Genomic DNA, 26,737 nt, shown 5'->3' on the forward strand with positions numbered 1-26,737 from the left:
GGATATGCATGCATGTGTGTGTGTGTGTGTGTGTGTGTGTGTGTGTGTGTGTGTGTGTGTGTGTGTGTGAACTGTCTTTGCCTGTCTACATTCTACACAAAAACAGAAATCTAATACCCACAAAACTTTATTATTATTTGTCATCTGACATTGGAATTTTGTATAACATTTAATTATATAAACTGTGAATTCTTTTCTTTATAATGTTCCATATCGTGTTGAAAATCCTGAACATTTCTTCCAATTATCTCCCTTCCACCAAACCAACAATGTCACATAAACGTCTTAACGGCATAGAATAGCAATAAAAACCCACAAATCATACCCAAACATCTAACGTATGAAACAAGGACACCTCTGTAAGGCAGCTAGCTTAATCTAACAGAAACAGTAGACCTATCTTCCTCAAATTACACCCCACTCTCTTACAAATGCACAAACAGGCCTCTATACAGTGGTTAAACTGAAGAGAATTAGTAACCAAACCTTCTTCTAACTACACTATACTGTCTTTTGCATGCAGATCATGAGCCCAACACCTCCATTTTACTTAGACCTGATAGGAAGAAGAACCAAATTTCCTTCATATCACACCTGTCTTATGTATGTATATAAGCTAACAAAGAAGACTGATATAATCACACATTTGCAGCTTATGTATGTATATATCTATTAACTAAAGAAAGAAGTTAAATTCTATAGAAATAGCAACCAAAGGTTTCTCGAAGAACACTGACTAATGAACTTATGTCTGAGACAAAGAAGATCCTTATGTGACAGCTTGATCTGTTAGAAATAGCAACCAAAACATTATTATATGCATACACTTATGCATGGGCCAATATAGAAGTCTCTACACTCTACCTTAAACTGTTTTATACAACCTTGATACAATACTCACAGAGGAGCAGGTACATCTGCTTGTATGATATAAAGCTAAATCTCTAGCTAAATGTACCATAACCAAGTGGCATCATTTATTTCCAGCAGTTAACTGATAAATGCAAAAATCAAGCATTATGTACTGAAACTCAGTGTAATATCTGTGTAATAGTTTGGTGGCAATTCATACTTTATAAGGCATACCTTTTAAGGCAAATCACAATAAAATTTTTAATGACAGATTTTGTGAACAAAATTTCATTTTAAAAAACAAGGCATGAACCTTGTTCGAGAAACTAAAGAGGCCTCATTCATTCCAGCTAAACTCATAGTAGCTTTGAAAGAATCAAAACCTCCACCTCACTTCAAATACTTATATATAGACTATTCTATTGCCTGTGAAACTTGAGTACACTTCTTATTTGAATTTCTCTCTAAGTCCTGTTCCAAAGATATCCATTTACTCGCAATATCAAATCTTATACTGCATGAAAACACAGTTCAAAATAATGTTCTTCGGAGTCAAAAAAAGAAATACAATGAAGAATACTTCTGTGTAAGAAGCAAAGTTTAGATATAACACTTAGAAAAACTTCCTGTTTATACTGTGCACTATTTTTTGCATTTTAAAGCCTAAAGTTAATACTTCAAGTTGTGAGTTTGAATTTGATGATATCTATTTACTAATGATTTAATTAGGGAAAGAGAATTTGGACTTGGATTAAATAATCAGTGATATTTCAGAGTCATGTGTAAACACAAGCAATCTAATTGGTGCTAAGTGTTACTGATTATGAGCAGGAATTAGAGTTGGCATTGCATCAATGCTTTCATTAGGGAATGGTAAAATTTTTTTCCAAATTTACTGAAATATTTTAAATGTAGAGCTTCTTCATACTGGTGGGTTCATGAAGGGAGTGTAATTACTAGTAACAGAGAAAATAGCACTAATTTTCAGGGGCCTTGCAAAATCTACACATGGAAGACCAAGAAAGTATATCTCAGTGTTCTTTTCCCAGACTAACTGAAGCACAATTCAACTCTGTAGCACAAAACCACTACCAAGTAATCAATCACTTGTAATTATATATGAAAACACCCACATGCAATCAAATTAACTGAATTTCACCTGTCTTAACAGGTGAAAATGACGTAAGAACAAGTAAAACCCATATTCATAATGTATACTAACGATTAGCAACTTTTATATAAATTCATGCCAAGTTGTTATATTTCTATACTGAATTGCATTTCATTAAAATCTCTAGTTTCTCACATGATTAGGATATAGAGAAAGCGCTATAGGAGATATGCTTACCATTCTGGCTTGATGTCTGTAACAGTTCGAATGTAATTCTTGGTTGTGAGTACAAATTCATTGTACAGGACCCATTCAGGCTTGTGGTCGAGACATGTAGAAGGGTGGAGCTGAACAATCTGGTTGTCTTTCACAGTTAGATAATGACCAGTGCGCTCAAGATGAGCAACCTGTTGGCAGACAAAATAAAGGCTTTATTCAATAGAATAATAAAAAGACATGGAGGGAGATATACTGAAACACACACACACATGCAAGAGCAGCTATTTCAAACACACTATCACTATTCCAAATAAGGCACAATGATTTAAACTTATAGTAGAACTCCGAGCCTAGAACCAAAGTACAGAAGCTGATAATTGCTTAATCTATACTGAAGTCAAACTGCAGATAGTCACCTTACTATTGCATGTACAAGAAACTATATAAATTTACAGCCTATTCAGAGAGCAAATCAGAAGCAGAGCCAAGAGATCAGTACAGGAAACAGACAGTAAAAAACAATCAGATATGGAAATTATAATAGTAGTGGCAGACCACACAATAACAGGCAACATCACATTAAAGAAAGGCTCTAACATTCACAACTCCACACAAATGCATTTTAAAGAATATAATTCCTTGAAGAGCTGCAGCCAGATATGATTTTATGGTTTGTATATTGTCAACAGTATTGTACTGTATCTAATTGTCAAGACAATTCTCAAATGGTTTGCTTCAATAGCATGCAGTGCTAGATTCAAATCTCTTATGAATGGTCTTAAATTAGGATGGGATAGCAATATATCCAGAATATACTACATGAAAAGACTTCAATGACCTAAACCAAAAGCAGAGTTTAACTAACATAAAGCCAATACAAACAGGTTTAAGTCAGTTTCTCATGGGCATGCCTTAAAATATTACTCTTATAACGTACTTTTATTAACTTGAGATGGTTGAAAGATTAAATGAACTATCTACAACATGACATCTTCTGAAAACCTTATTTCCAGACTCAGCAACTACAACATCCTTTGCTACCAGAATTAGGAGCTAAGTTGTCACAGATTTTGCAAACGATTTTATGACCTACACAATCCATTTGCCAAGAACATTTGACCACACATTCATATCATAATAATAATAATAATAATAATAATAATAACAATCACGGCTGCATAATAAAATAAAGATCACAGTAGTTGCTTCATTTGCTCAACATATAGGACAAACCACCTAGCTATGCTTTCTACCATTAATTATGTGAGGAGTGCTTCCCAAAATTAGGATAACACACTGCACAAAGATGTGATTTAAGCTATAGTTTACACAACAAAGCAAATTTTCTATGTAAACATACACACAAATGAAAAATTATTTTAACATATCATGAACAGTGACTGCAATAAACAGGTTCATAAAAAGAGTAGAAATAAAATGCAGAACACAGTAACATATTAAATCATACTGTTTTAGTCATGTTCTCACTTAACTCTATTAAGACACATTATGTATATGTGAGTATCTGCAGGGCTTGTGAGTAAAAGAAGCAGAATGGACTGTTTTTTCAATAGTTTATCTTTGGTTCATTTTGACTTACTAAAAGAAGTATTGACTTCAACTAAGCAGTTTTATTTTTTCTTTCCAAATTAAATACTCTACATAGAACCTTTTTTGTTTTCATCTTGAGAAAAACAGATTTTATTTTTTAAATGCTATCTTCAACTACTTTTTAAGTAAACAGAATGTTAGATTGTTAAGTGAGGGACCAAACAAAAAATATTTGATAAAATAATCTGGCAATTTACCAGTTATTTTCTTTTTTATCTTTTTGGAAAATTTAATAAAATATATAAAACAGTTTAACTCTCATTTTATCGAGACATCTGCTATTGAGAGCAATAATATTCATTATTATTCTATCAGAAAATGTTTACTGTGCTGATGCTCCTAATAAGAGTGATACCATTAATATACCCAGATACTTCACTTTTCTTACCATTGTAAGACTGAAGTTTTGAAAGACAGCCATAACATGTGTATTGAAAAGAATACTTGAAATTAGCTGGGTTTTTTCCTTACATATACATTAATGACCAGCAATAAAATCCATCTGATGTCCCAGAAGTTTTGGCAGCAACTAGTGTCAAATGTGCCATGTTGCTGTCTTTTGTCTTTGAATATTTTGTAACAAAAGGTCTAGTAAGATATACAAGGTAAGGTAAGGTAAGCATATTGATGATATTAAACTGAATCTCTGTTCTAACTACTTAAGAAAACTAACCAGTTTATTGTTCAAATTAAAAAGTGACAACAATGTCAGGAGGTTGAATATGCGAGTTGATCCACCCCACCCCCCACCCGAAGAATTCTTAAATATTTAATCATATGACATTTGAATTTAAAAACTTTGATATGTAGCTGACAATCCTTTATTTGTAGTCAACAATTTCAGACAACTACCCTACAAAAAACATCACAAACTACTGTATTTAGAAAAACAAAAAAACTAGAGATTTTCCAAAACTGCACAAAGAGAGAGACATCATAAGTCATTGTCAAACTTAAACTTAATTGATCCCTATTTTAAAACACAAAATATGAGAACACAATGGAAAACACTGTCTTAATATTCAGCTCTGCAGGTACGGTGAGCCAAACCTGATGCCGAGACTGGAATACCTGAAAAAAACAATTTTGAAGAAGATGAAAGCATGGTTGACGTCACCCGCATAACTACTACTCCCTTTCATTACAGAACATACACACACACACATACGCACAGTTATGTACAATTACTTCACATATTTTACTATACACTTACATACACACTCACATGCTTGCATACACGCATACATACAAGTGCAGGCATACTGGCTTTGGTTTCCATGCTGCTCAGTGAAAGAAGGGAAATAACTACAGATGGTAGCAAGGTAGTCTTACAAAAAAAAAAAAAAAAGATGCTATAACAGCATTTAATATACAAGTGTGAAATACGTTCCCTGGCAAAAATATACTGCTTTTCAGTGCAAAAAGGAAAAATAAAATGCTAATTAGACCCATGACAAAAAACATTACCATAATCTTTTTAGTAAATTGTTTTTTTGTTTGATTGGTTGGTTTTTATAACTCAGCACAAAAATTTATTTGTAAGGGATACAACATATCTGAATCAATTCCAACAGGATCAAATGCAAAGCTAGCATAGATTTGAACACAAATACGCCATGCATTAAAAGCATAAAGTACAGCCAAATCTTTGCTATTTTCATCTGTTCCCTAATCAAAGCATAGAGTTCGCCCTAATCTCAACCATTTGCACCTATTCCTTCCTAAACTAGAAAGAAAAATATCTTACATCATTAACACAAGACAAATCAACCCTAGTTAATATCTTGGTACTTATTTTATCGATCCCAAAAAGATTTGAACTGTGAATGTAGAATACTAATTACCATTTCTATTCCTCAGTATGAAAATTAAATTCAAAAATTGTCTTAACTAATGATACATTAAGCAATTCAAGACAATAATCACTCTGACTTGAGTTTATTGTTTGAAATATCTAAGATTAAACTAGCTTAAGTTAAACACAACTGTTGTCACCTCAATCATGAGACACCGGGATTGCTCAATGAGTGAAACTATTCTAAAGGGATCAGTAAGTTTATAGTTATCCCTTTGCCTCACTTTCAATTTCTTACAATATTACAATAACCTTTATTGGGGGGAAATGCTAATGGGAAGGGGGACAGGAGATGAGGTGCAGAGTGAAGGGATAAAAGATTGCTGAAGTTTAAGAATCACCCACTCAACTAAATCAATAAAATGGAATAGTATTAAGAGAAAAAAAACAATCACTTGAGGAATTTAACAAAACAAAAATTTGTTTGCCATCTTAGGATGTACTAAATAATTAAAGGTATCGCATTAAACTAAGTACATTTAGGTGATACATAGCCAATTGGTTGATGGGTGGTAGATGGCAGAAGTATAACATTGGACAAAATATCTTACAGTACTGTTCTTTAGGTTATGTGTTCAAATCCCATCAAAGATCAACTTTGCCTTATATCTTTCCTGATCCCAATTTGACTACAAATCAAGAGTAGGGGTCCCTAAGACAGTCCGATATTGTCTCCAACATTACTCTGGCAGCTTTTGAAATACCACTTGTGTCAAGCTGTATCAACACTTGCCTTTCCCTAGCATAGAAAGACCGAACACCACATCCCAAAAGGACAATCCAGTGTCTCCATGCTGTGCTTAGTCAACACAAACTGAAGCAAAACTTGCTAGGTGCAGATCTATGGTCTCATATCAAAGTTAAAGAGTCAAATGTTCAGTTAATTAAAACTTAATTCAAATGATGGGTTGTGAATTCATACCATACATCATTGTCTTAAAAGTCATTAAATACTACTTGCTTCTATTTACTTAGGGTTTTTTTTTTTGTTAGAAAGACACCCAAGAAAGATTAGGAGTTATGCAACACTATTATTGACCACCATAGTTCTTAACAATTGAAATTTTTACATATCTTTACATTGTAAAGAATAACGTTTAATAAATATCAGTCATTTTAAAGATTATTCATAATATATTTAATTCATTCATTACGAGTAAGTGAGCAAACATGGAGAAGCTTCCCACTTAGGGCTCATTATCTCTCTAGGTTTTTCTGTACTCTTACATAGCTCAACTTTCTACCTAACCAATTTCTTCAACAAAAAAAAAAAACAAAAAAAACAAAAAAAAACAAAAAAAAAATTCCACCCAAATGTATTTGTGATGTTTTCAAAAACTACTTAGAAAGTTACCATATTTGCACCATATAGTTTCACTGCAGTATCCCTTCCAACTGAAGCAAAGCAGTCAGGTTTCACAATCACAAGACCATTCTATTTGATATATCTCTGCAGACAAACGAAAAAGCAGGCAGTCAACAAAGTTTAGAACTATGAACACTTTACTAACCTGCATAAAGAAACCAGCTACCAAAGCCTTCCTAATGTTGATGTAGTAGTCCCGACTTGCAAACTCTGTACTTGAACGACGCAAATTAAATCGATCCATAATCCGGGCCAGCTGCTGTCGGACATTATCAGCGCTTTTCATAGATCGGAAATTCACAAAATTGTCATAACTCCATTGTGGGTCTTCATGATCTAAAGTAAAAGCAATTTACCAATATCAATACTAATATAGTAATAATGATGATAATGGAAAATTTCCTTTTTTATTGTTCTGAAAAGTTAGGTCATTCAAAGATAATTAGCAAGTGGTTAGATTAGAAAATTGGAAGCTGATAAAATTCCCTTAAAATACACTATTTCAATACATTTGACCTTATTCACTAATTAAAAAATCCTAAAAACTTAAATGACAATATGAAATTATGAATTTTCATAAAAACATACCCATGCAATTGAATCAAAATTTAAACTATAGTAAACTAAAGCTAATTAAAGTAATTACTTTAGACTCAAAATTACTATGGTTTTAATAAACCATCCTAGTTAATCTAAATAAAGAAATAAGAAATTAAGATTTCATTACTAAAAACAGGGAGAGTTAATAAATACAAAAGTGAATAACTTACTTTGTTTGAAAGCATGGTAGACGTTGAGCAGCGTCAAATGGTCGCCATCGATGTGTGCAAATCTCATCTTCGCTTCGTCTGCAGCTTTCTTCATCTCCATTGGACGCACAAAACACTGCGGGACTAAACAGGGAGGGTTGGGTGGGGGCCAAGCATGGCCCATCCCCATCGTCATTAGTGCTCAGACAACATGATGGGCGACTAAAAGGAAGCCACAGAATTAGGCAGTGCACCCACTCAGTTAGGACAACAATAATATCAGTTAGAATGTGGAGTAGCAACAATAACACAGAAACAGACAAATTAATCAGGAAGCAAAGAGCTATTAAGGTTGTGACTGCTTACAGAATTTGAGAAATCCTCACTACAATAGGAAATTATTAGTGGACAGTTGCATCAAAAAAATACATTTTAAAATCATTAGCTACAATTGCTGCTGCCATTCATCTTTCATCCTTGTTTCTTTTGAAACTTTTGCAGAATAGCTTACCTTTTACTGTTTCTCTATTACCTAATAACTGACATTAAGCAGCTTAATATTAATTATAAATTTAGGAACTCGGATATAAGTGAAACCATCAAACAATTATGTTTAAATACTCTAAAACTAGTAATATTTTTATTATTGTTGCCACTGCCTTAATCTGGAGCTTACTGTTAAAAAAAAAAAAATATGCAAAGCAATAATCAGATCAATTAATATATATATTAAGTCTTCATCAGAAGTGATGGCTTCAAACCAGTCTAAATATGTCTATGAGTTTAATTAACCCTAGACTACGCATACAACTTGATCTAACCCTGATCAATGTCAGAATTTCAAAAGGACCAGTTTTCTCCAGTATGGTTGGGTGTTAAATGATGTTCTTGAAGCCTGGCACTGTGACAGCAGAAGTGAATACAGCAACAATGAATTGATAAAACCTGAATTATATATACACACATACATGAAAAATTTAATTTCAAAAACGGGAAAAAATTCACTAAAGCTACTTCTTTCTTAGTTACATTAATTCACCTAGACGACATCATTTTTCCAATGGTCATATTAACTGGTTTTAAGAAGTTTTAGGAAAAAAGAAAGTTATGACAATGAGAGGGTGCACAGCCAAAGAAACTCCACAAAAGATGTAGTAGCACAGCTATAGGTTTCTCAATATATATTTATTAACAAAACTCGATATTAACTAACTGTAGTTCAAACACGTTATTTTCCCCACCCTTATCAGCTCAGAGTTTAGAAGTAAAACTTAGAGACATTCAACAACTTTCATTACAAGCTACCTATCAAAGAATGCTTCAATTTCACTGTAAGGTAAATGAATTAATGTAAAGAAAGTATTTTTTCATTTTGCAATTATAATAGAAAAAGTACTAGTTTGTTATCCTTAGTTAAACAAATGCTTACATCAATTCAAATAATGTTTTCAAATAGCAAATTTTCACTTCATATAAGTATTCTATTTCTTTTTGACTTGACACGGTCAAATTTTCTGAGGAGGGATATAGTTAATTGAGCCAACTTCAGTATAACAAGTATTTTATTAACCTCAAAAGTGGCTGAATACAGAACATGGAGAGACAAAACTAAATGTAATGTATTTAGTACTCTTTCTACCAACTCTCACAATAATGATTTCTAACATTGGCACAGTCCACAAATTTTGAAATCGAGGGAGGTCAGCATCTGAACTGGTCCTGGTATACAACTGGTAAATTAAGCCTAGAGATGAAAAGTTACAGCACTCTACAACATTGAACAGTAGTATATATGACGTACTTTGGTTATATCTGCTACCTATATTTTTGAAATTGCAGTAGTTAATAAAGACAACTAAATAATATGATTGAGTAGTTTTAAATCATGGTTAAAACATTAAAAAAAATTGTTGAAAAAGTTCTAATGTGGAAGATACATAAATAAAAACTAGTAGTAATACTAATGACTGCTGCTGCTGCTGGCCACATTTGATGTGGTACCAAAATGGAGAAAAGACAACAAAATTTTGAATAATTAATAACTAAATAAAGTAGAATTTTCTTTGAAAAAATAAAATAGGAGAGAGATATATGAAGTGTAAATAATGATGGTAAATATGTTTACTCAGGTAAAAACTTCTGTTTGAGAACTGTTTGATAAATGTTTGTCAAAAAGGGGATAAGAATTTAGTTTCCTCACCCATCTCCATCTCAAAGCTTAAAGTCAAGATGATAAAACAATGCTCATAGACAAAAATTAGGTTGGGGAAAAAGGAAGGTTAAATTGAATAAAGAAATGTTTAAGTGATAAAGTGAAATCTGTATCAGAATTGAAATTTAAGTGGTTATTCACTTGAAATTGGAATTTTCACTGTTTCATTTTCAATTACCATCACTCTCAGATTTTGATTTGCAAAAACTTTTAATAATATGAAATTTCAAACCAAAAACTCATATCATCTAAACTGCCAATAATGACAAAAAGCCATTCTGATTATAAATATATAATATATATTTTTTAATTGCAATTTTATCCAACTCCTGAAGAGAGTTGAATACAAAATTGAAACATCAAACTAGCTAGTAAGACCATCTCAGAATAAATTACCTACAAAATTTTCGTTATTTGGTTTCTTACTCAAGTGCAAAGTTTCAGATCCATACACAAGGAAATACGGAAAGTGCAACATTCATATTTTACTCAAAGACATCAGGTAAGTGAAGTGAACTATCTTCAAAATTAGGATTCAAAACCAGCTGCAAACATGGTAGACTGGAAATCCCCATTTTGTTCTCAAGCAATTGCCATACTAACACATATTAATTGTATTTTCCATTTTAAATATCGTTTTATTTTGTTTTTTGTTGGGGGAGGAGGGGTCGCTAAGAACAAACCATGCTATCTCTCAAATGTGTAAGTAGTAACATAATTGAAGCTCAACCATAACTTCAATCTGAAAACAAGACTACATCACCAAAGTAAACACACCAACAGTTCTTACTCTTTAAATAGAAAAAAAAATTTAACTCTCGTTAATCAAAACAAATAATAAGATATCAGATTATATATAGCCCAGTTTACTTTTAACAAGCAATATTGAGGCCAAAGATAGTGTTATATAAGTATATTTTACATTTACAAAAGGAAAAAAAAGCTTAAATATCTACAAATAAAGAAGAAAAAAAATAAACATAGCTATAACTTCTCCTTTAAGTGATAGTATTGTATCTGAATGGAGATGTTACCTATAGAAAATAAGAGAGCCTGCAGCTAATGAGGCAATGATAGAAACTCAACCAGTTCAATATATTTAGAAACATTACAGCTGTGCTACTAAACAGACACTGGAAAAGAAAAAAATGGAAATCATTTCATATAATTGTGCGTGTGTATGCATGCGCACACGCACACACAGAAGCAAATTTTGCATGTAAATTTACAACTAGGTGAGTGTGTGTGTGTGTGTGTGTACTTGTACTGTGTAATTTGCTTTGTATTCATGTGTGTAAATTTATGCTAAAAAGCTCACAATACCTACATGTATTTGAATATGCATTTTCTGTATAAGTGTGCGTGTGAATGCAAGGTGATATGAGGAGAAACTGGGTAAAGAGAAGAGAAACAAAGGTATGATGAGTTGGAAAGTTAACAGGAGGAAAATAGAAAGAATTGTGTGTACATGTGCGTGTATGTGTGTGTGTGCATGTGTTGTATTTCTCATCATCTGCTGTATGGTGACACTGGAAGTATACAGGCAGAACAAGAAAAAAAAAGTATGAAAAAAAAAAGAAAATTAAAAAAAAAGAAAACCAGGTCCTTTTCATTTCCATTTTAAAGGGTAAAGAAAAAAAACTACAATAACTGGTCAAATAAGAAGCTAATCCCTTTGTAATTCCCATTATTATTATTATCAATAATAATAACTGTTTTGGAGGAGGGCAAGTCGATTACATCAACCCCAGTAGTCAACTGGTACTTATTTTATCAACCTCAAAAGGATGAAAGGCAATGTTGACCTTGTTGGGATTTCAACTCGGAATGTAAAGTCAGACAAAATGCTTAGTGGCATTTTGTCCAGCATGCTAATGATTCAGCCAGCTTGTTGCCATAATAATAATAATAATAACAACAACAACACAATAGCAAAAACCAATCAGAGTAACGAGTCAAACAGAAATATAACCCTTTCAATAAAGAGACAAAAGTAAATCTAAAACAAAATATTTTAAAATTCAATCATTGGTAAAATCATTTTTTAAGTTTAGGGGCAAAACTGAAATGTTTTCATATACTTAATGATTTCACATGAATTTTACTGGAGTAAAACAGATGTCGAAAATGAATTCTTCTTTTCAATCTCATATAACTGTATTGAAATAAATAGATAGAACTGTATAGTGTGTATAAAACATTGGTGTTTCATGGTCTCCTATCTTGTACTATGAGGGTCCTATAAAATGGTACAACATACTACTGAGAAACAGAAACAGTCACCAGTCAAATGAGAGTAATTTAAATAAAAAGAAAAATAATGAACACAAACAAGTAAAATAGCAAAACAACTGTCGTTTTGGAGATGTACGAGTGAAAGACTGTGCATGGGTTTAAGGAAGTTCAGCCAAAATAAAATTAGATCACAACTAAGTAACGGATAAAATTTTAGTGGAGTTGAAGCAATATCATCGGAAAAGTTTTTGAACATTAGTGCTTGCTTTGAAAGAAAGAAAACAGCAAAATATGCTAAGTAAAAAATCAACTAAAAAATTTTTTGAAATATACACTGGATCAGCAATACACTAAAGAAACTAAAATATGTCCAATATTTTGTAATAAGCAATCTGCAACTTAATAACTTAAAATCCATGAGATAAATTATCTTTAATAATACAATAGCTACAGAAAAAAGTTTTCTCCACATTATAACAAGGCTGCAGATATACACATCGCATTCACAAAATAACTATAAAGCAAAGTAAAAATATTAAAATAAGACTATCGAAAATACATATTAAGTACTATACATGGATGCAGCCTGCTCCAATCAATATTCATTTTGTAATTACATAGCCAACTATTTTCAAACCTGAGCACTTGAGCAGTATTTTAAACCATCCCCCAATTACAAAAAAAAAAAGGAAAAAAAAACTTGTCTGATCCAGTCAATCACAAAATACATGTATATTAAAAAAAAAACAATATACTATGTCCAAATTATGTGGAGGATCTAACTGAGAGAACCGAAATTATGGCACACTAATCATGTCTAACTTGCTTGTCTCTCCTAACAGCCATTAACAAAGCCTTTGACTATGAACAAACCAAATAAAATGATTGCTACATGTGTTAACCACAACCCCAACATTGCACACTACCCAACCAATGCAGGTCAAAGTGCTTAGTATGGTCCTAGATAGACTCGAGTATAATGTGCACCTAATTGTTAAATCGATATAGTTCTACTCTAGCAGTCAGTCATCATAACCAGTTTTAATAAGTGTGGAAAGTATGAGCTAATTAGAGTAATGAGAGCTTGAGAGAGAGAGAGAGAGAGAGAGAGTGAAAGAGAGAAAATAAAGGGCCATAGCAAACTGATAGTGGAACAAGTACTACCTGACAACATTGCAGTGATGGAAAGGATTTCATTGGAACAATTGCAATCACAGCTTGCAATCACCATTTTAGCCAGCTGTGGATCAAGTGGAAATTCAGCCATCATGGAACCAAGTTCAGTTAATTCTCCATCGTCATCCAGTGCAGCCAAGTAATTCAGCAACTCTAGGGCACGCATTAGGGTTTCAGGAGCTGAAGATAAGATTTTTAGAAGAGGGAGGGAAAGAAAAGAAAAGAAAAAAGAGAGAGAGAAAGAGATTTTAGGTTGTAAAGGTTAGAAACATGTATTGTGTCAGACCAAAAAGACAGATGCAATTGTGATGAAACTCAACTTTGCTAAATAACAAGAGACAGATTACAGAATCTGAAAAATAATTACAACACAAAGGCAAAACAATATCGTATCTTAGGGCCACTACTGATAGACTGACCCAGACCTAAGCAGTTCATTTAAGGAAGACTAACAGTTACCCATGTATGCAGGTCTCCTTTCTCCATGCCACTACCTTAGAGTAGATATAGCTTCACACCAGTGTCATCAGAGGTGTTGCTTTCAAAATACCAAGAGATGAAACAAATATCAAAAAGCCCCTTGTTCAATGTTCTAACAGTTCCATCAATCTACCACTCTCAGCTGGTATTTATCAGCTCCAAAACAATGAAAGGAAAAAGCTGACCTCAGCAGGACTTAAATTCACAGAAACTGAAGGTTGGACCAAATACTGTAAAGCATTAGGAAGGGCATCCATCCATAGAAACCATGCCAAAGCAGACAGTGGAGCTTGGTGCAGTCCTCAGATTTGCTAGTTCCTTTTGAAAAATCCAGTATAGAAAATAGATATTTGCCTTTTAGCATTCAGATTAGTCAAAAGTAATGCTTATTTATTCATAATTTTAAAAATCCATCCTGTATAATCTTGTAGCTTTGAAATTTTGAAAGATGTGATTGGTTCTTGTGCGGGTGGCACATGAGATGCACCATTTTGAGCGTGGCCGTTGCCAGTACCGCCTGACTGGCTCCCGTAGGATTTTCGAGCGAGATCGTTGCCAGTGCCCCTGGACTGGCTTGTGCGGGTGGCACATAAAAGACACCATTTCGAGCGTGGCCGTTTTCGTGCGGGTGACACGTAAAAGCACCCACTACACTCTCTGAGTGGTTGGCGTTAGGAAGGGCATCCAGCTGTAGAAACTCTGCCAAATTAGATTGGAGCCTGGTGTTGCCATCCGGTTTCACCAGTCCTCAGTCAAATCGTCCAACCCATGCTAGCATGGAAAGCGGACGTTAAACGATGATGATGATGATGATGATTGCTTATTTTTAGAATGACATTGCAGTTGCAGGATAGGTGTGAGGTTGGATCTGACAGACTTGAACATAAAACAGGTTGAATATTTGGGCCAGATATAGCCTGTTTAAACAATAATGGATTAAATGATGATGATGATGATGCCTCTTCTACCCAATGCATTAGCCACTTTGCTAATCCACCACCTTGATATCACATCAACTCTTTTTAATTACACATATCCGTGAAACAGACATGCACTGGTATAGATCAGTCTAAATGCAATCCAAGATGTGACAGTGATGTCTATAGAATATTTTCTAATAAATAAAATAAATATTACTTATAATCAAGCATAAATTAAGAGTTGATGCTGGATTCATTCACATTATTACAGAAGGCACAGTTGAGGCAAAATGGTTAAGAAATTAGGCTACCATTTGTGAGACTTCAATTAAAATCTATTGGAACCGTTACATAGTATATTTGAACACAACAATTGTACACAGCTCAGCTCCTCAAGTTGTCAGGAACAGATGGCATGTTTTTTTTGTTTCGTTTTTTTTTTGTTTTTTTTTAATTTGAAATGGCTTTTCTCTACAATAAAAAGTGAAATAAGCTTTAGTCTTTAGATTGGTGAAATTAATTGTAGTCATATCACTAACAATCTTAAGACATCAGCATGTTAAAATAACAATGATATTTAAGACAGTACATTTAACATGAAGTGCTGCTGCATACCCACCATCACACACAACCTGAAAACAACAGGAAAGTGGACTAAAGATGATTACTGGACTGTAGCCATTGATCAAGTATTGAACAGGCTTTCCATATAGATGGAACAAGTTGAACAAGTTACTAAAAACCTAACAAACCACATTCAATTTTAGGGCTGCAGCTAATTATAACAGTGTAACAATGTTGGTTACAGGATATGAAAACTTGTTAGCAGTACCCTACTATCTCAACCACCAATGCTTGCTGATGCTATATATAAACACAGCAACATACAAATATGAAATATTGATATGGGAACAAGTATGGAAGTCCACTTCACAACCAAACCAAATGGTTCTGGGTTTGATCCCACTGTGCAACACATTAGGCAAGTGTCTTTTATAATAGACTTGGGTTGACAAATACCTTGTGAAAAAATTTAGTAATCGCAAACCGTGTGGAAGTCTGGTGTGTGTGTGTGTGTGTGTGTGTGTGTGTGTGTGTGTGTGTGTGTGTGTATATACATAATTGCACAACAAATACAGGTTCCTGATACAACAGTTCCAATTACTACAAAACTGGTTCTATTTCAAAATTATTAAGCCATGCAATAAAGTATACATCAATGAAAAAAAGTTCCAAGCTGGAATAGATAGAGAGGGTAATGCTTGAGGGCAGTACCCCAGCATGACCACAGTCTAAGATATAAACATTGGCAAAAAATCTGATAAAGGGCACTCAAACCAAAATATGTGGTATTTATTCCAGCCAAATCATACAGACACTTCTTCGTGATACACAACATTAGTAATCCAATGAAGCAGTAATTGATCCATTGAAAATCTATAACAAGTGAGGTTATTCACAACATGGTTGAACTACCTATTTTAGTAATAATATACAAAATTATGTAAATTCCAAACTGTCCTTTGATAGGATGGGGGATGAGGTAAAATTCAATCTTCACTTACCTGGCGGATCCATGAAATCAAAATGCACTAAGTCATCAATACCAAGTTTTTTCAACTGTAAAACAACAGATCCCAGATTTGAACGAAGAATTTCTGGGTAAGTGTTCTCTTGCATCTCGTTCTTGTAAGCCTTTTCAGTGTAGAGTCGGAAACATTTTCCTGGTCGTGTACGGCCAGCACGACCTGCTCTCTGTTGAGCACTGGCCTTGCTAATAGCAGTTACTAAAAGTGATTCAACACGGATTCGAGGGTTGTATACCTAATTTTAGGAGAAAACAAATAAAAAGGGTAAAATGATTTCCCTAATACATTATGAAATTTTAAAACCCTGCATATTTGATATCTAAAAGAAAAATGCTATTACTACAGTATTTACCCAAAGTTAATAAGTACCTAGTTATACATAAGCAAATACACTTGACACATCCATGTAGTTATTACCCAGTCACTTACACACTAAGACACAAAATAGTAATAAAACCATGGCATCAGAACAGGTTATGTTTTGAGAAACACATACTTGAAACGGTAGCATATATAATCAGATCCCAAAAATTATTAATCATATAGGTTGAAACCACTCATATCAGACTCATACCATATCCTATTGTTCTAATATAGTCCTATGTGCACTGTTCTGAGAAAATGACAGGATGATCTTTGCTGGAATGCTTTTGACCATATATCTGCTCAAACAATTCTGTCCTAAGACTAGGCAACAATATAATTCAACCAATCTCAAAATCCTTCAATTCTGAATTAGTTTACAAATCCATTTCTTTTTACCTTGGTGTCCCTTAGCTTTAGTGATTTAATTTGTAAATAAACATATAACATTAGTTATGTAAAGTAAATGAAATTATAAATATTAGAAGACAAGTATACCCAAAACATACAATTTCTTTGGATAAAAATCATAACCTAACATTTTCATTTTAGATAAATCTGCTGATCAAATACCTTCTATGCATCACAATTTTGCATTATCTGAATGCTTACAAATTTATCTTCACAACATCTCATGTCTCTCAACTGCAAACCCAATGCATGCTTTCTCTGCATATAACTAACCAGATGATGCTTAAATTGAACATCAACCCACACTGATATTACCAGCTTCGAACAGACTGGAAAGGTAATGGGGCACTGTTCCTCCTCATTTGTTTTTAAAATATTTCAAAAATAACCATAAATACCTATTCAATTACCAAGCTCACAGCAGCTGGCTTTATCCATTCAGATCACATGCAAAAACCAGTATAGTCACATATGTACACAGTCAATACTGCTGATGCCCTATTACTTGCCCTCATTTCCATAGTAATACCTACCTTGTCCTTCCCCAGTTGCTTTAGAACTTATGCATTTACAGCCCATCTCATTTCCATACATCATGAATTTTTTAAAAGAAAGGTAAGTGTTTACTTATCCCACACACCATCACAATTAGAGTGAACTACTTCACTTTTTATAAGATAACCATCAACAAATGATTTATTCTATTGATTTCAGGAGGGGATGGAAAATAGATGTTATAGCTTTTAGTGTCTTTTCAGCTTATGTTTTAAAAAGTCTACTCTTAAGGCTTTTTTTTTTTTATAAAAGCAGATCATAAACTTTTGATTCACCTCTAATTCTCACCCAAACCATGGTACTACTATTACTATCCTCACTGCCATTCTAATTATATCAACAGGACAATAAAGCTTGTCAACTACTTCCAGAAAGACAAACATGAAGTACTTAATAGCATCCACTTCATCACTGCTCATATTTCTAGCTATTTTAATGCAGCCAGTACATTTACATTTGCAATTCTATCAGTACATCAGTAATCATAAGACATTTTCTTTACCTAGCGTTTGCATTCAAACTCTTATTTAGTTCCTTCTCATCAAAACAAATTGATAATACAGAAAATCATTTTAAATGCATTAACAGTCAGTTGTGTTTAATAATAAATGTTGCAAAATAGAATATATATATATATATATATATATATATATAACACTTAGTCCTGTCAAAAAACTGCAAATGTTTACATTATAAAGTACCAGCAGAGGAATAATCACTGAATAATACAGTTCAATAAGGCTCGTCTCTTTATGGACCGAGTGTAACCCAATAAATCAATTCTAAATGAAGAATACTATTCAGTAATGTGAAATCAATACAAATAGTTTGCTCTATACATTGCAAACATCAAATCTGCTCTCAACATTACCAAAATGGAAATAACTGTGTGAGCTAACAAAACAAGCATCTGCATAATCGAACCACATATTTATTGTAGCAACCAAATCTCCAAAAGAATTTCCTGTTCTTAAAATAGGAAGATTTCTAAAGGTCCTAAATACTGTCTGGAAATCCAAATTTATAACACTGATAAAATATCCATTATATAATGCGAAATGAGTGCTAGACATGTTAATCCCAGGTATATGAATGATAGCCTCTATGTCCTTAAAAATGATTTCAGATTAACAAGACACACTTTCACAACTGACCCACTAAAGTACACTACAGTAACTAGACTACAATAATGCACTTTTAAACAATATTAAAATACACTCACCATCTGGTTTTTAAATCGTATAACATAACAGCATAAACTCACATCAACAACCTAAAAAATTCACACAAATACAAACAAACACAAACCTCACCAAACCAAAGACAGGCGTCATCTTCTGCCCTACGCATCTAACTATCACAACTACATGGCAAAGAATTCCCCAATTTTTCATTTTGCTTGGACCAACTACAAAATGTCATTACAACACACATCACCGAAGAAAGCAAAAATATTTTTACACACTCTAGAGAAGCAGAACAAAATATATTGCATCACAAAGTAGAGTTAAAGTTTTCAGAATTTAACAACACAATCAGCAAGAGAGACACTACTTTATATAAGTCCAACAAAGTAATTATAGACGGCAAAAAGAAAATATCTCCGACAAGGTAAAATAAAACAAAAACTTAAATATATGCTAGAAAAAAAACACAGGCAACTTCAAATACAACAGATCAAAACCACAGAAAACTAAAATAAAATTCAACATCAAACGAAGGAAATACAAAAAAAAAAATTCACCATAGAAAATTCGAAACCTGGTTAACATTTGTATCCAGCATAAACCACAAATTAACATTAAAGAAAAACAGCATAGCAATTAGTATAGCCAAAAAGTCACATTAGATCAATGTCTCAATAAACTCAAACTGAAACATTTAGCAAATGCTTGAAAATAAGGCAATGAAAATAACACAAAAGGACAGGGACATAGAAACTAAAAATATGCATCTTTCTCCAAGATCTTGACTCCTTCCTTCTAGCAAACCAAAAAGTAATAGAGAAACATGAAACTAAAAAATTTCAGTCATCATCATGGTTTTAGCATCCACTTTTCCGTGCTTGCACAAGTCAAAATTTCTTGAGGCAAATTTTCTATGGTCAGATGCCAACCCTCACCTGTTTCCAAGTAAGATATATTGCCCCAGTGCTGGACATAATTTCTAAGAAAATTGGAAACAAAGGACACTGCTTTAAGAAAGTGATGTTTTTCATACCTAGTACATAATGTCAAGACAAGGGAAGACATACACACACAAATATGCTGCTTTCAATTTCCATGACCAAATCAACTCGCAAGGACATCCCTAGATACTAAATTCATTAAGACATTTTAACTGCTATACAAATTGGCATTTTAGATAAGCAAACATTTTATGAAGACACTGACCTTCTGTTTAGCAAATCCTGGATCTATGACAAAAACAACACCATCAATAGTAAGTGATGTCTCAGCAATATTAGTAGAGACTACAACTTTTCTACCTATAGCTCCATTGGCCTTTTTTGCAGGGGGTGGTTCAAAGATCCTTTGCTGTAGATTAGGAGGTAGTGTTGAATAAAGTGGAATGCATTTCATATCTCCAATTTCAGGACCAAAGTTATCGATTTCTCGCTGGATACGTTTGCACGCTTCATCAATTTCCTAGAAATTGAAGCAAATTCAGAATTTAGAAAATACAGAAAAATGTATACTATCATACAAGAGATTTTAAGCATTTAAAAGATATTTTTTGAAAAGTTGACAAGTTACATGACAAAATACATCAATCAATTGGGAAGAAAAGAACCAGTAAAACCTTGACCAAGCTTATATCTACTGGCATTGCCTTGTTACTCAAACTTAACTGAAAAACTAATTAAATGGTTGATACTTTTTTCTAACAATTCAAGTTAATGATAACTGATGGTGAAAGAAAAAATGTTGAGAAAATTCCACATTTTTTCTTCTCTCTCTCTCTCTCTCTCTCTTTCTCTCTCTCTCTCTCTCTCTCTCTCTCTCTCTCTCTCTCTCTATTTTTCATTTATTTTTTTTTTTTTTCAAAATGGTTCAATAAGGAGGGAACGGCTGTATGCCATTCCATGACTCCTGAACAGCCACAAAATAATAAACTGATTTATGGAGAGCTGTATTAAAAAAACAGACATATTTTCTTACTGGTTTCCATCAGCTGGATGCCCTTCCTAATGCCAACCACTATAGTGGGTGCCTTTTATGTGCCACCAGCACGGGAACCAGTCAGGCTGCACTGGCATCGGTCACGTTCAGATGGTGTTTTTCACATGCCACCGGCACGGAGAGGCAGTCAGGCGGCTCTGGCAGGGACCCACACATGAATGAATTGTGCTTATCACATGCCACCAGCACTGGTAATGGCCACAACTACAATTTCCATTGGATTCTGATTTGATTTGATTTACTTGACTCAATAGATCTTCTCAAGCACAGAATGTCGCCCGATGATTCAAAGGTACTTTTTAAATGGGCTAGTATGGTCATGTTGTGCATGGATGCACACCATATCTGATGGTTCTTATGTCCAACATTTCTCCCAGGGCGCTTACACTCTGCCGTATGAACACTGACATTACACACCCAGCGGATCATACTAGCTTCATTTCTTTCGAGCCTACGTCTTTGGCAGTCATAGCCCATGTTTCACTGCTGTGAAGCATGGCAGTTCGCACACATGCATCCTACAATCTACCTTTCATTCTGAGCGAGAGGCCCTTTGTTACCAGTAGAGGTAGGAGCTTTCTGAACTTTACCCAGGCTATTCTTATTCTAATGGTAATGCTCTCTGAGCATCCAACCCCCACTACAAACTTGGTCACATAGGTAGCGGAAGTTTTCGACTAGTTCTAGTTTCTCCACCTGGCATGTGATGGAATCAGTTTTCTGAGCATCTGTGGTGTTTACTGCTCCTGTGCATCTGCCGCACACAAAAGCTATCTTACCGTTTAATCTTCTTTTGATGTTGCTGCACCTCTTATGCATCCACAGCTTACACTGGGTACATCTTGTGGAGTTTCTACCTACACCTTTTCTACAGATCAAGCAGGGTCATCTACTTGAAGGGGTTTGTGATGTGTTCGCCTTCCTACTTACTAGGACTTTGGTTTTCGCAACATTGACTCAGGCCCTTCGATTCTAAACCTTGCTTCCACACCTGAAATTTCTTCTCTAGTTCTGGCAGTGATTCCACTATGAGAGCAAGGTCATCAGCATAGAAGAGCTCCCAGAGGCAGCTAGTCTTGAATTCCTCTGTTATTGCCTGGAGGACTATGATGAATAAGATGGGGCTGAGGGCTGATCCTTAGCGAACCCCTACTTCTACCAGGAATTCTCCGCTATACACTTTGCCAACCCTTACCTTACTAATGGCATCCCTGTACAAAGCCTGTACAGCTCTTATTAACCACTCATCAATCCCCAGTTTCTGCATTGCCCACCACATAAGGGATCGGGGGACCCTGTGAATGGCTTTCTCCAAGTCAACAAAAGCCATACTATTCTGCAGGACTAGCCTGAGCTTAAGCACTCTATCGCATACCCTGACTACCTCTATGACCTTATCCACCCATTTCTCCTCAAGGAGTATGCTTACACCCCCTACTCCATCACCGTTACCTTCCTAGAAGATTTTATACCTAAGTACCTTATATTTACAACATTAACAAACCAATTATTAAATTATACTAACCTCTTGACCAGTTAAAAAGAGAAGAACATCTCCGTCACAATGTTCACAAATATGTATTTGAATAACAGTCCGGATAGCAGCTTCCAGGTAGTCTCTCTCTGGTTCAGGGGTATAAAATATTTCGACAGGATGGGTTCGTCCAGGTACATTCATCAATGGAGCATGGTCAAAATAATTCTAGAAAAAAAATGAATTAATCATGACATTAATACTTTATAAAGGAAATCATCCAAGTTATTTAGTGACAACACACTGCCACAAAATGGTACAGCACTTATACACTTAGAATTAACTCTTAAATCTCTGTAATGCTTCCCAGGAATAAGTCTCCCAAACATGTTAGAATCTAAATATATTTAAAAGATGCAGTTAGTCCACACAAAAAAATCCTAAAAACACAAATATTGCATGAACTTGAATGAAACCTATGGTGATACAATGTAATGGCTGTTGGTATACACTGAGAACATAGGTTTTACTTAATGTTATTGGTTTTTACCTCTAGTACAGGTAGGTTCAATACAGATAAGTCGATTATACATTGGTGTTTTCATATATCTTTACAACATATTGATTCCTAGCATCGATTTCCTGTATCAGAGCAAAATGTGTTCAGATAGTCTCTGTAACTTGAAAACTGTACAACTCCCATTAGAAAAAACATCTTTTCCATTGATATGAGAGTGTTGCTCTGTTTAGATGCATATCTTGTGATTTCATCACTCATCCTGACAAAAACATTTTCAGGAAATAGTTGATGACTAACAATTCATCACTTGAGGCATAAAGCACCATGATGCATGAAAATCAAAACAAGAAAAAAAATTCTAAGTAATCCACACAAAAATACACATTGTGTAAACAATAAGTCTTTTTGACAGGATGTTCTTTCTAGAATATGTCTAAACTTTGTTTCACATACTAAAACAAAAAGTATTTGAACTGAAGTTACATGTAGTTCAGAACTTGATATCAGCTGCAGTTGGTAGTGGTACAGAACTTTGAAGAGTTAAGGCAATCCAAGAGAAAGCTTCTCAACAAAATGCTAATTACAAGACAGCATTGAAATCTTCCCTTAAACTCATAAATTGTTTTATGTGAGAGTACTATATTAAAGCCATAATCAATAAAACATGAAACTCTCAATGCAAAAGTAAAATACAGTAAAAAGCTAACTACAACATGCTAGAATTTAGTGATGATATAATAATGAATATGTTATTTTAGACTTGTGAGGTTTAATAAAAATAAATTCTAATTATATTCCACTTCTATACAAAACTCATCATGGGCAACTGAGTAAATGAAGATAGTTGAAAACCTGAGTGCTAGTAATATGCTGATATAACTATTTGAAATCCTAACAATATCCAATATATTCAGTTTTTGCTTTACTTCAATTCTTAGTAAGTCAAAGCATTCCCACCATTAGTTTGTGCATTGACTCTAAATAGGTGCAGTGGAAGAAAAACAATTCACTGCTACATGATTAATACATAGCTGATGAGTATTTCAAGAGCAACTCAAGGATGAGCATGTGTCTCATCATCGTTTGCTTTTTTCCTATGCTGACATGGGTTTGATGAAAATTTAGAAGGCAATTTAAGAAAACATTTTTTGTTTTGTTTTTTTTTACGACTGAAAATTAGCTGTATATCCTAACAAAATATAATAAACTACAAATAAGGATTAAGTAGCATTGAGTGATTTAGGACTTACCTGAAATTTACCAGCATCCAGTGTAGCACTCATAACAATAATCTTTAGGTCTTCTCTCTGCCGGCTGACTTCTTTCAGCAATCCCATCAATATATCAGTAGCAAGAGTACGTTCATGAGCTTCATCAAGCATAATGACTCCGTAGGCTTCAAGAAGTGGGTCAGACATAGCCTCACGGAGTAACATACCATCTGTCATATATCTGAAGTTATAAGAAATTGTGTTGCTTCACAAACTAGATAAGCAAACATGAAAACAAAAGAGTCACAATTTAATTTCGAGTAACACGCTAGTTAGAGGTTGGGTGCTTTTATAAATATGGATTATCGCACATCTTTGTTTCATCTGTACAATTATAGAAATTGTACAATCATAGAAATAATCTCAACCACTCAAAACGTACATCAAATACAGATGGCAGAGTTGAGAGGGTATCCAAATGTGGGTAAAAAAAACTGACAGGTCATATCCTGTCACCAACACCATTATCAGTAGCCGACTGGTTGTAAATAGAGAACAGAAAGCTGCTAACACTTTTCAAGTAATGACAGTAAAGGCAGCTTTTAAATAATTAAAAGAGGCTCATTTTTTTTTATTCCCAATTCATTCACTTATGTTGTATATACACTTACTTTAAAACTGTCTTTGGAGATGTGCAATCTTCAAATCGAATGCTGTAGCCAACTTCCTGTCCAAGACATACATCCATTTCTTCAGACACACGCTGGGCAACTGACATTGCGGCCACTCGCCTGGGCTGAGTGCAAGCAACACCTTTCTTGGGATAACGGGCTCGCACCCATTCAAGGCACCATTGAGGAATCTGATTTTTAAAAAGTCAAAAAAAAAGAAGTACAACATTAAATTATTCAAAATAGAAAGAAAATACTAAACATCAAATCATTAAACCTACAACAATTCGATAATTTAAATGCAAAAGAAGGAAACATATTCCATTTCTTTCCAACAAACCTGAAGGTATTTATATACATGGAAATTCCAAAGCTATTTTGAAAACTGTCAGATGGTTGAAATCATCATCATTATCATCTGTTGTCCATACTGGCATGGGTTGGACAGTTTGACCAGAGCTGGAAAGCTGGAGAGATGCACCAGGCTCCAGTCTGATTTGACATAATTTCTCTACAAGATGCTCTTCCTAATGCCAAATACATAATTTCTTTTACCTTTGTATTTTACTTCAAACATTTGATTCCTTAGATGGTGTAAAAGTTTACATTGATAGTAATGTACAGCTTTAGGAAACAATAACTCTGAAAGTTATATTCTTTGCTACACACTTGTTACCAAGAGAGTTTTTATCTATTATTTTCACTTTACATCAAGAAGTAAACAATCTTAACTAGTAATAATATAACTAGGTTTATTATTAATCTATCACTATACAATACAACCACATTAGTAAAGCTTTAAGAAATCTTAAATTGTATTCCATCCTTATTTTCATATCAGAGGAATGTTCATAGGGCAAGACTTGAACCTACAGTTCTAGTGAATTTAGTAGCTGCATCACTAAACTATGGATTCTAAAAAAACACCTATTAGTAATATGGACACAGACATAGCCGTATGGTTAAAAAGTTTTCTTCATAACCATGTGGTTCTGGGTTTGATAACAATTCATAGCACTCTGGGCAAGTGTCTTCTACAAATACAAAGCCACAATTTGATTCATGCTTTGAGTGAAATGTGGTAAACAGAAATAGAATGGACACACAAATCCACATAAATGTGCATATGTTTGTTTATGCTACTTCAAAATTATTAGTGAAGTTGGCATGTCCCAGCATGGAAGCTATCTAGTAACTGGTAATAGACATACAAGAATATATATACCATATTTAAATGAAAACATATTAAATATTTTTATTACAATTGTAACAATTACCTTATTATCTTTATAAATTGTGCTTGCCATGAAAGAATCTTTAGTTACACTTTAACTGCTGACTAGCCCATACACACACACACAAACAATATATGATTGCCACTTCTTTACAGAAGAAGGCCATCTCTTCAATTAATAAATACTGTAATGAGATCTTATATGACTAGCAAGTCCTGCTCTTAACAAACAAATTTTACAGCAGATTTTACAAATGTCGACTTTGCATTAAAGCGTTTAACATCAAAGCCCTTACCTGTGGTTCTGAAGTTAATATCGACAAACTATATATATAAATATATACACACACACACACACATTATATATACGCACATGCTGGCATACATTTTAGCATTGTTTCTGTTCTCATAGTGAAATTAAGCTTTCCTGGAGTCAATGGTATCAACTAAATCCCTACCCTCAAAATTACTGGCTTTGTGCCAAAATCAGAAACATTTTATATCTATCCTGAGATACACACTTCAATTACATTTGGTGGGAGGGGGGAGAATAACTAAACTCCCAAACTTTGCAACATCTTTATATTCTTCCTTCTCCCCGATTCCACTTCTTGTTTAGATCTTGTTCTTGCATGTATAACTCCCAATCAGGTTCTCATTTCTTAGAATCCTGTCTTACTCCCCCTCTATTTTTCTCATATTTTCTCCCTCCATCTTTTTATTGATTCCACCATTTCTACA

The 26,737-nt window shown here is 33.9% G+C and overlaps 1 protein-coding gene across 1 annotated transcript in view; it reads right to left on the reverse strand.

Moving 5' to 3' along the window:
* Positions 1-26,737, reverse strand: part of LOC106876850 (putative pre-mRNA-splicing factor ATP-dependent RNA helicase PRP1) — a 49,881-nt gene that overhangs the window by 1,409 nt on the left and 21,735 nt on the right. The window contains exons 4-12 of the mRNA XM_014925572.2: positions 24,763-24,953; positions 24,131-24,332; positions 22,412-22,588; positions 20,098-20,352; positions 16,352-16,610; positions 13,375-13,566; positions 7,785-7,907; positions 7,160-7,350; positions 2,201-2,370 (exon numbers count right to left, since the gene is read on the reverse strand). Of these exons, the coding sequence (XP_014781058.1) occupies positions 2,201-2,370; positions 7,160-7,350; positions 7,785-7,907; positions 13,375-13,566; positions 16,352-16,610; positions 20,098-20,352; positions 22,412-22,588; positions 24,131-24,332; positions 24,763-24,953 (1,760 nt within the window). The remainder of the gene's footprint in view (positions 1-2,200; positions 2,371-7,159; positions 7,351-7,784; positions 7,908-13,374; positions 13,567-16,351; positions 16,611-20,097; positions 20,353-22,411; positions 22,589-24,130; positions 24,333-24,762; positions 24,954-26,737) is intronic.

Source organism: Octopus bimaculoides, chromosome 2 (genome assembly GCF_001194135.2).
Source record: "Octopus bimaculoides isolate UCB-OBI-ISO-001 chromosome 2, ASM119413v2, whole genome shotgun sequence".
NCBI classification, from domain to species: domain Eukaryota; kingdom Metazoa; phylum Mollusca; class Cephalopoda; order Octopoda; family Octopodidae; genus Octopus; species Octopus bimaculoides.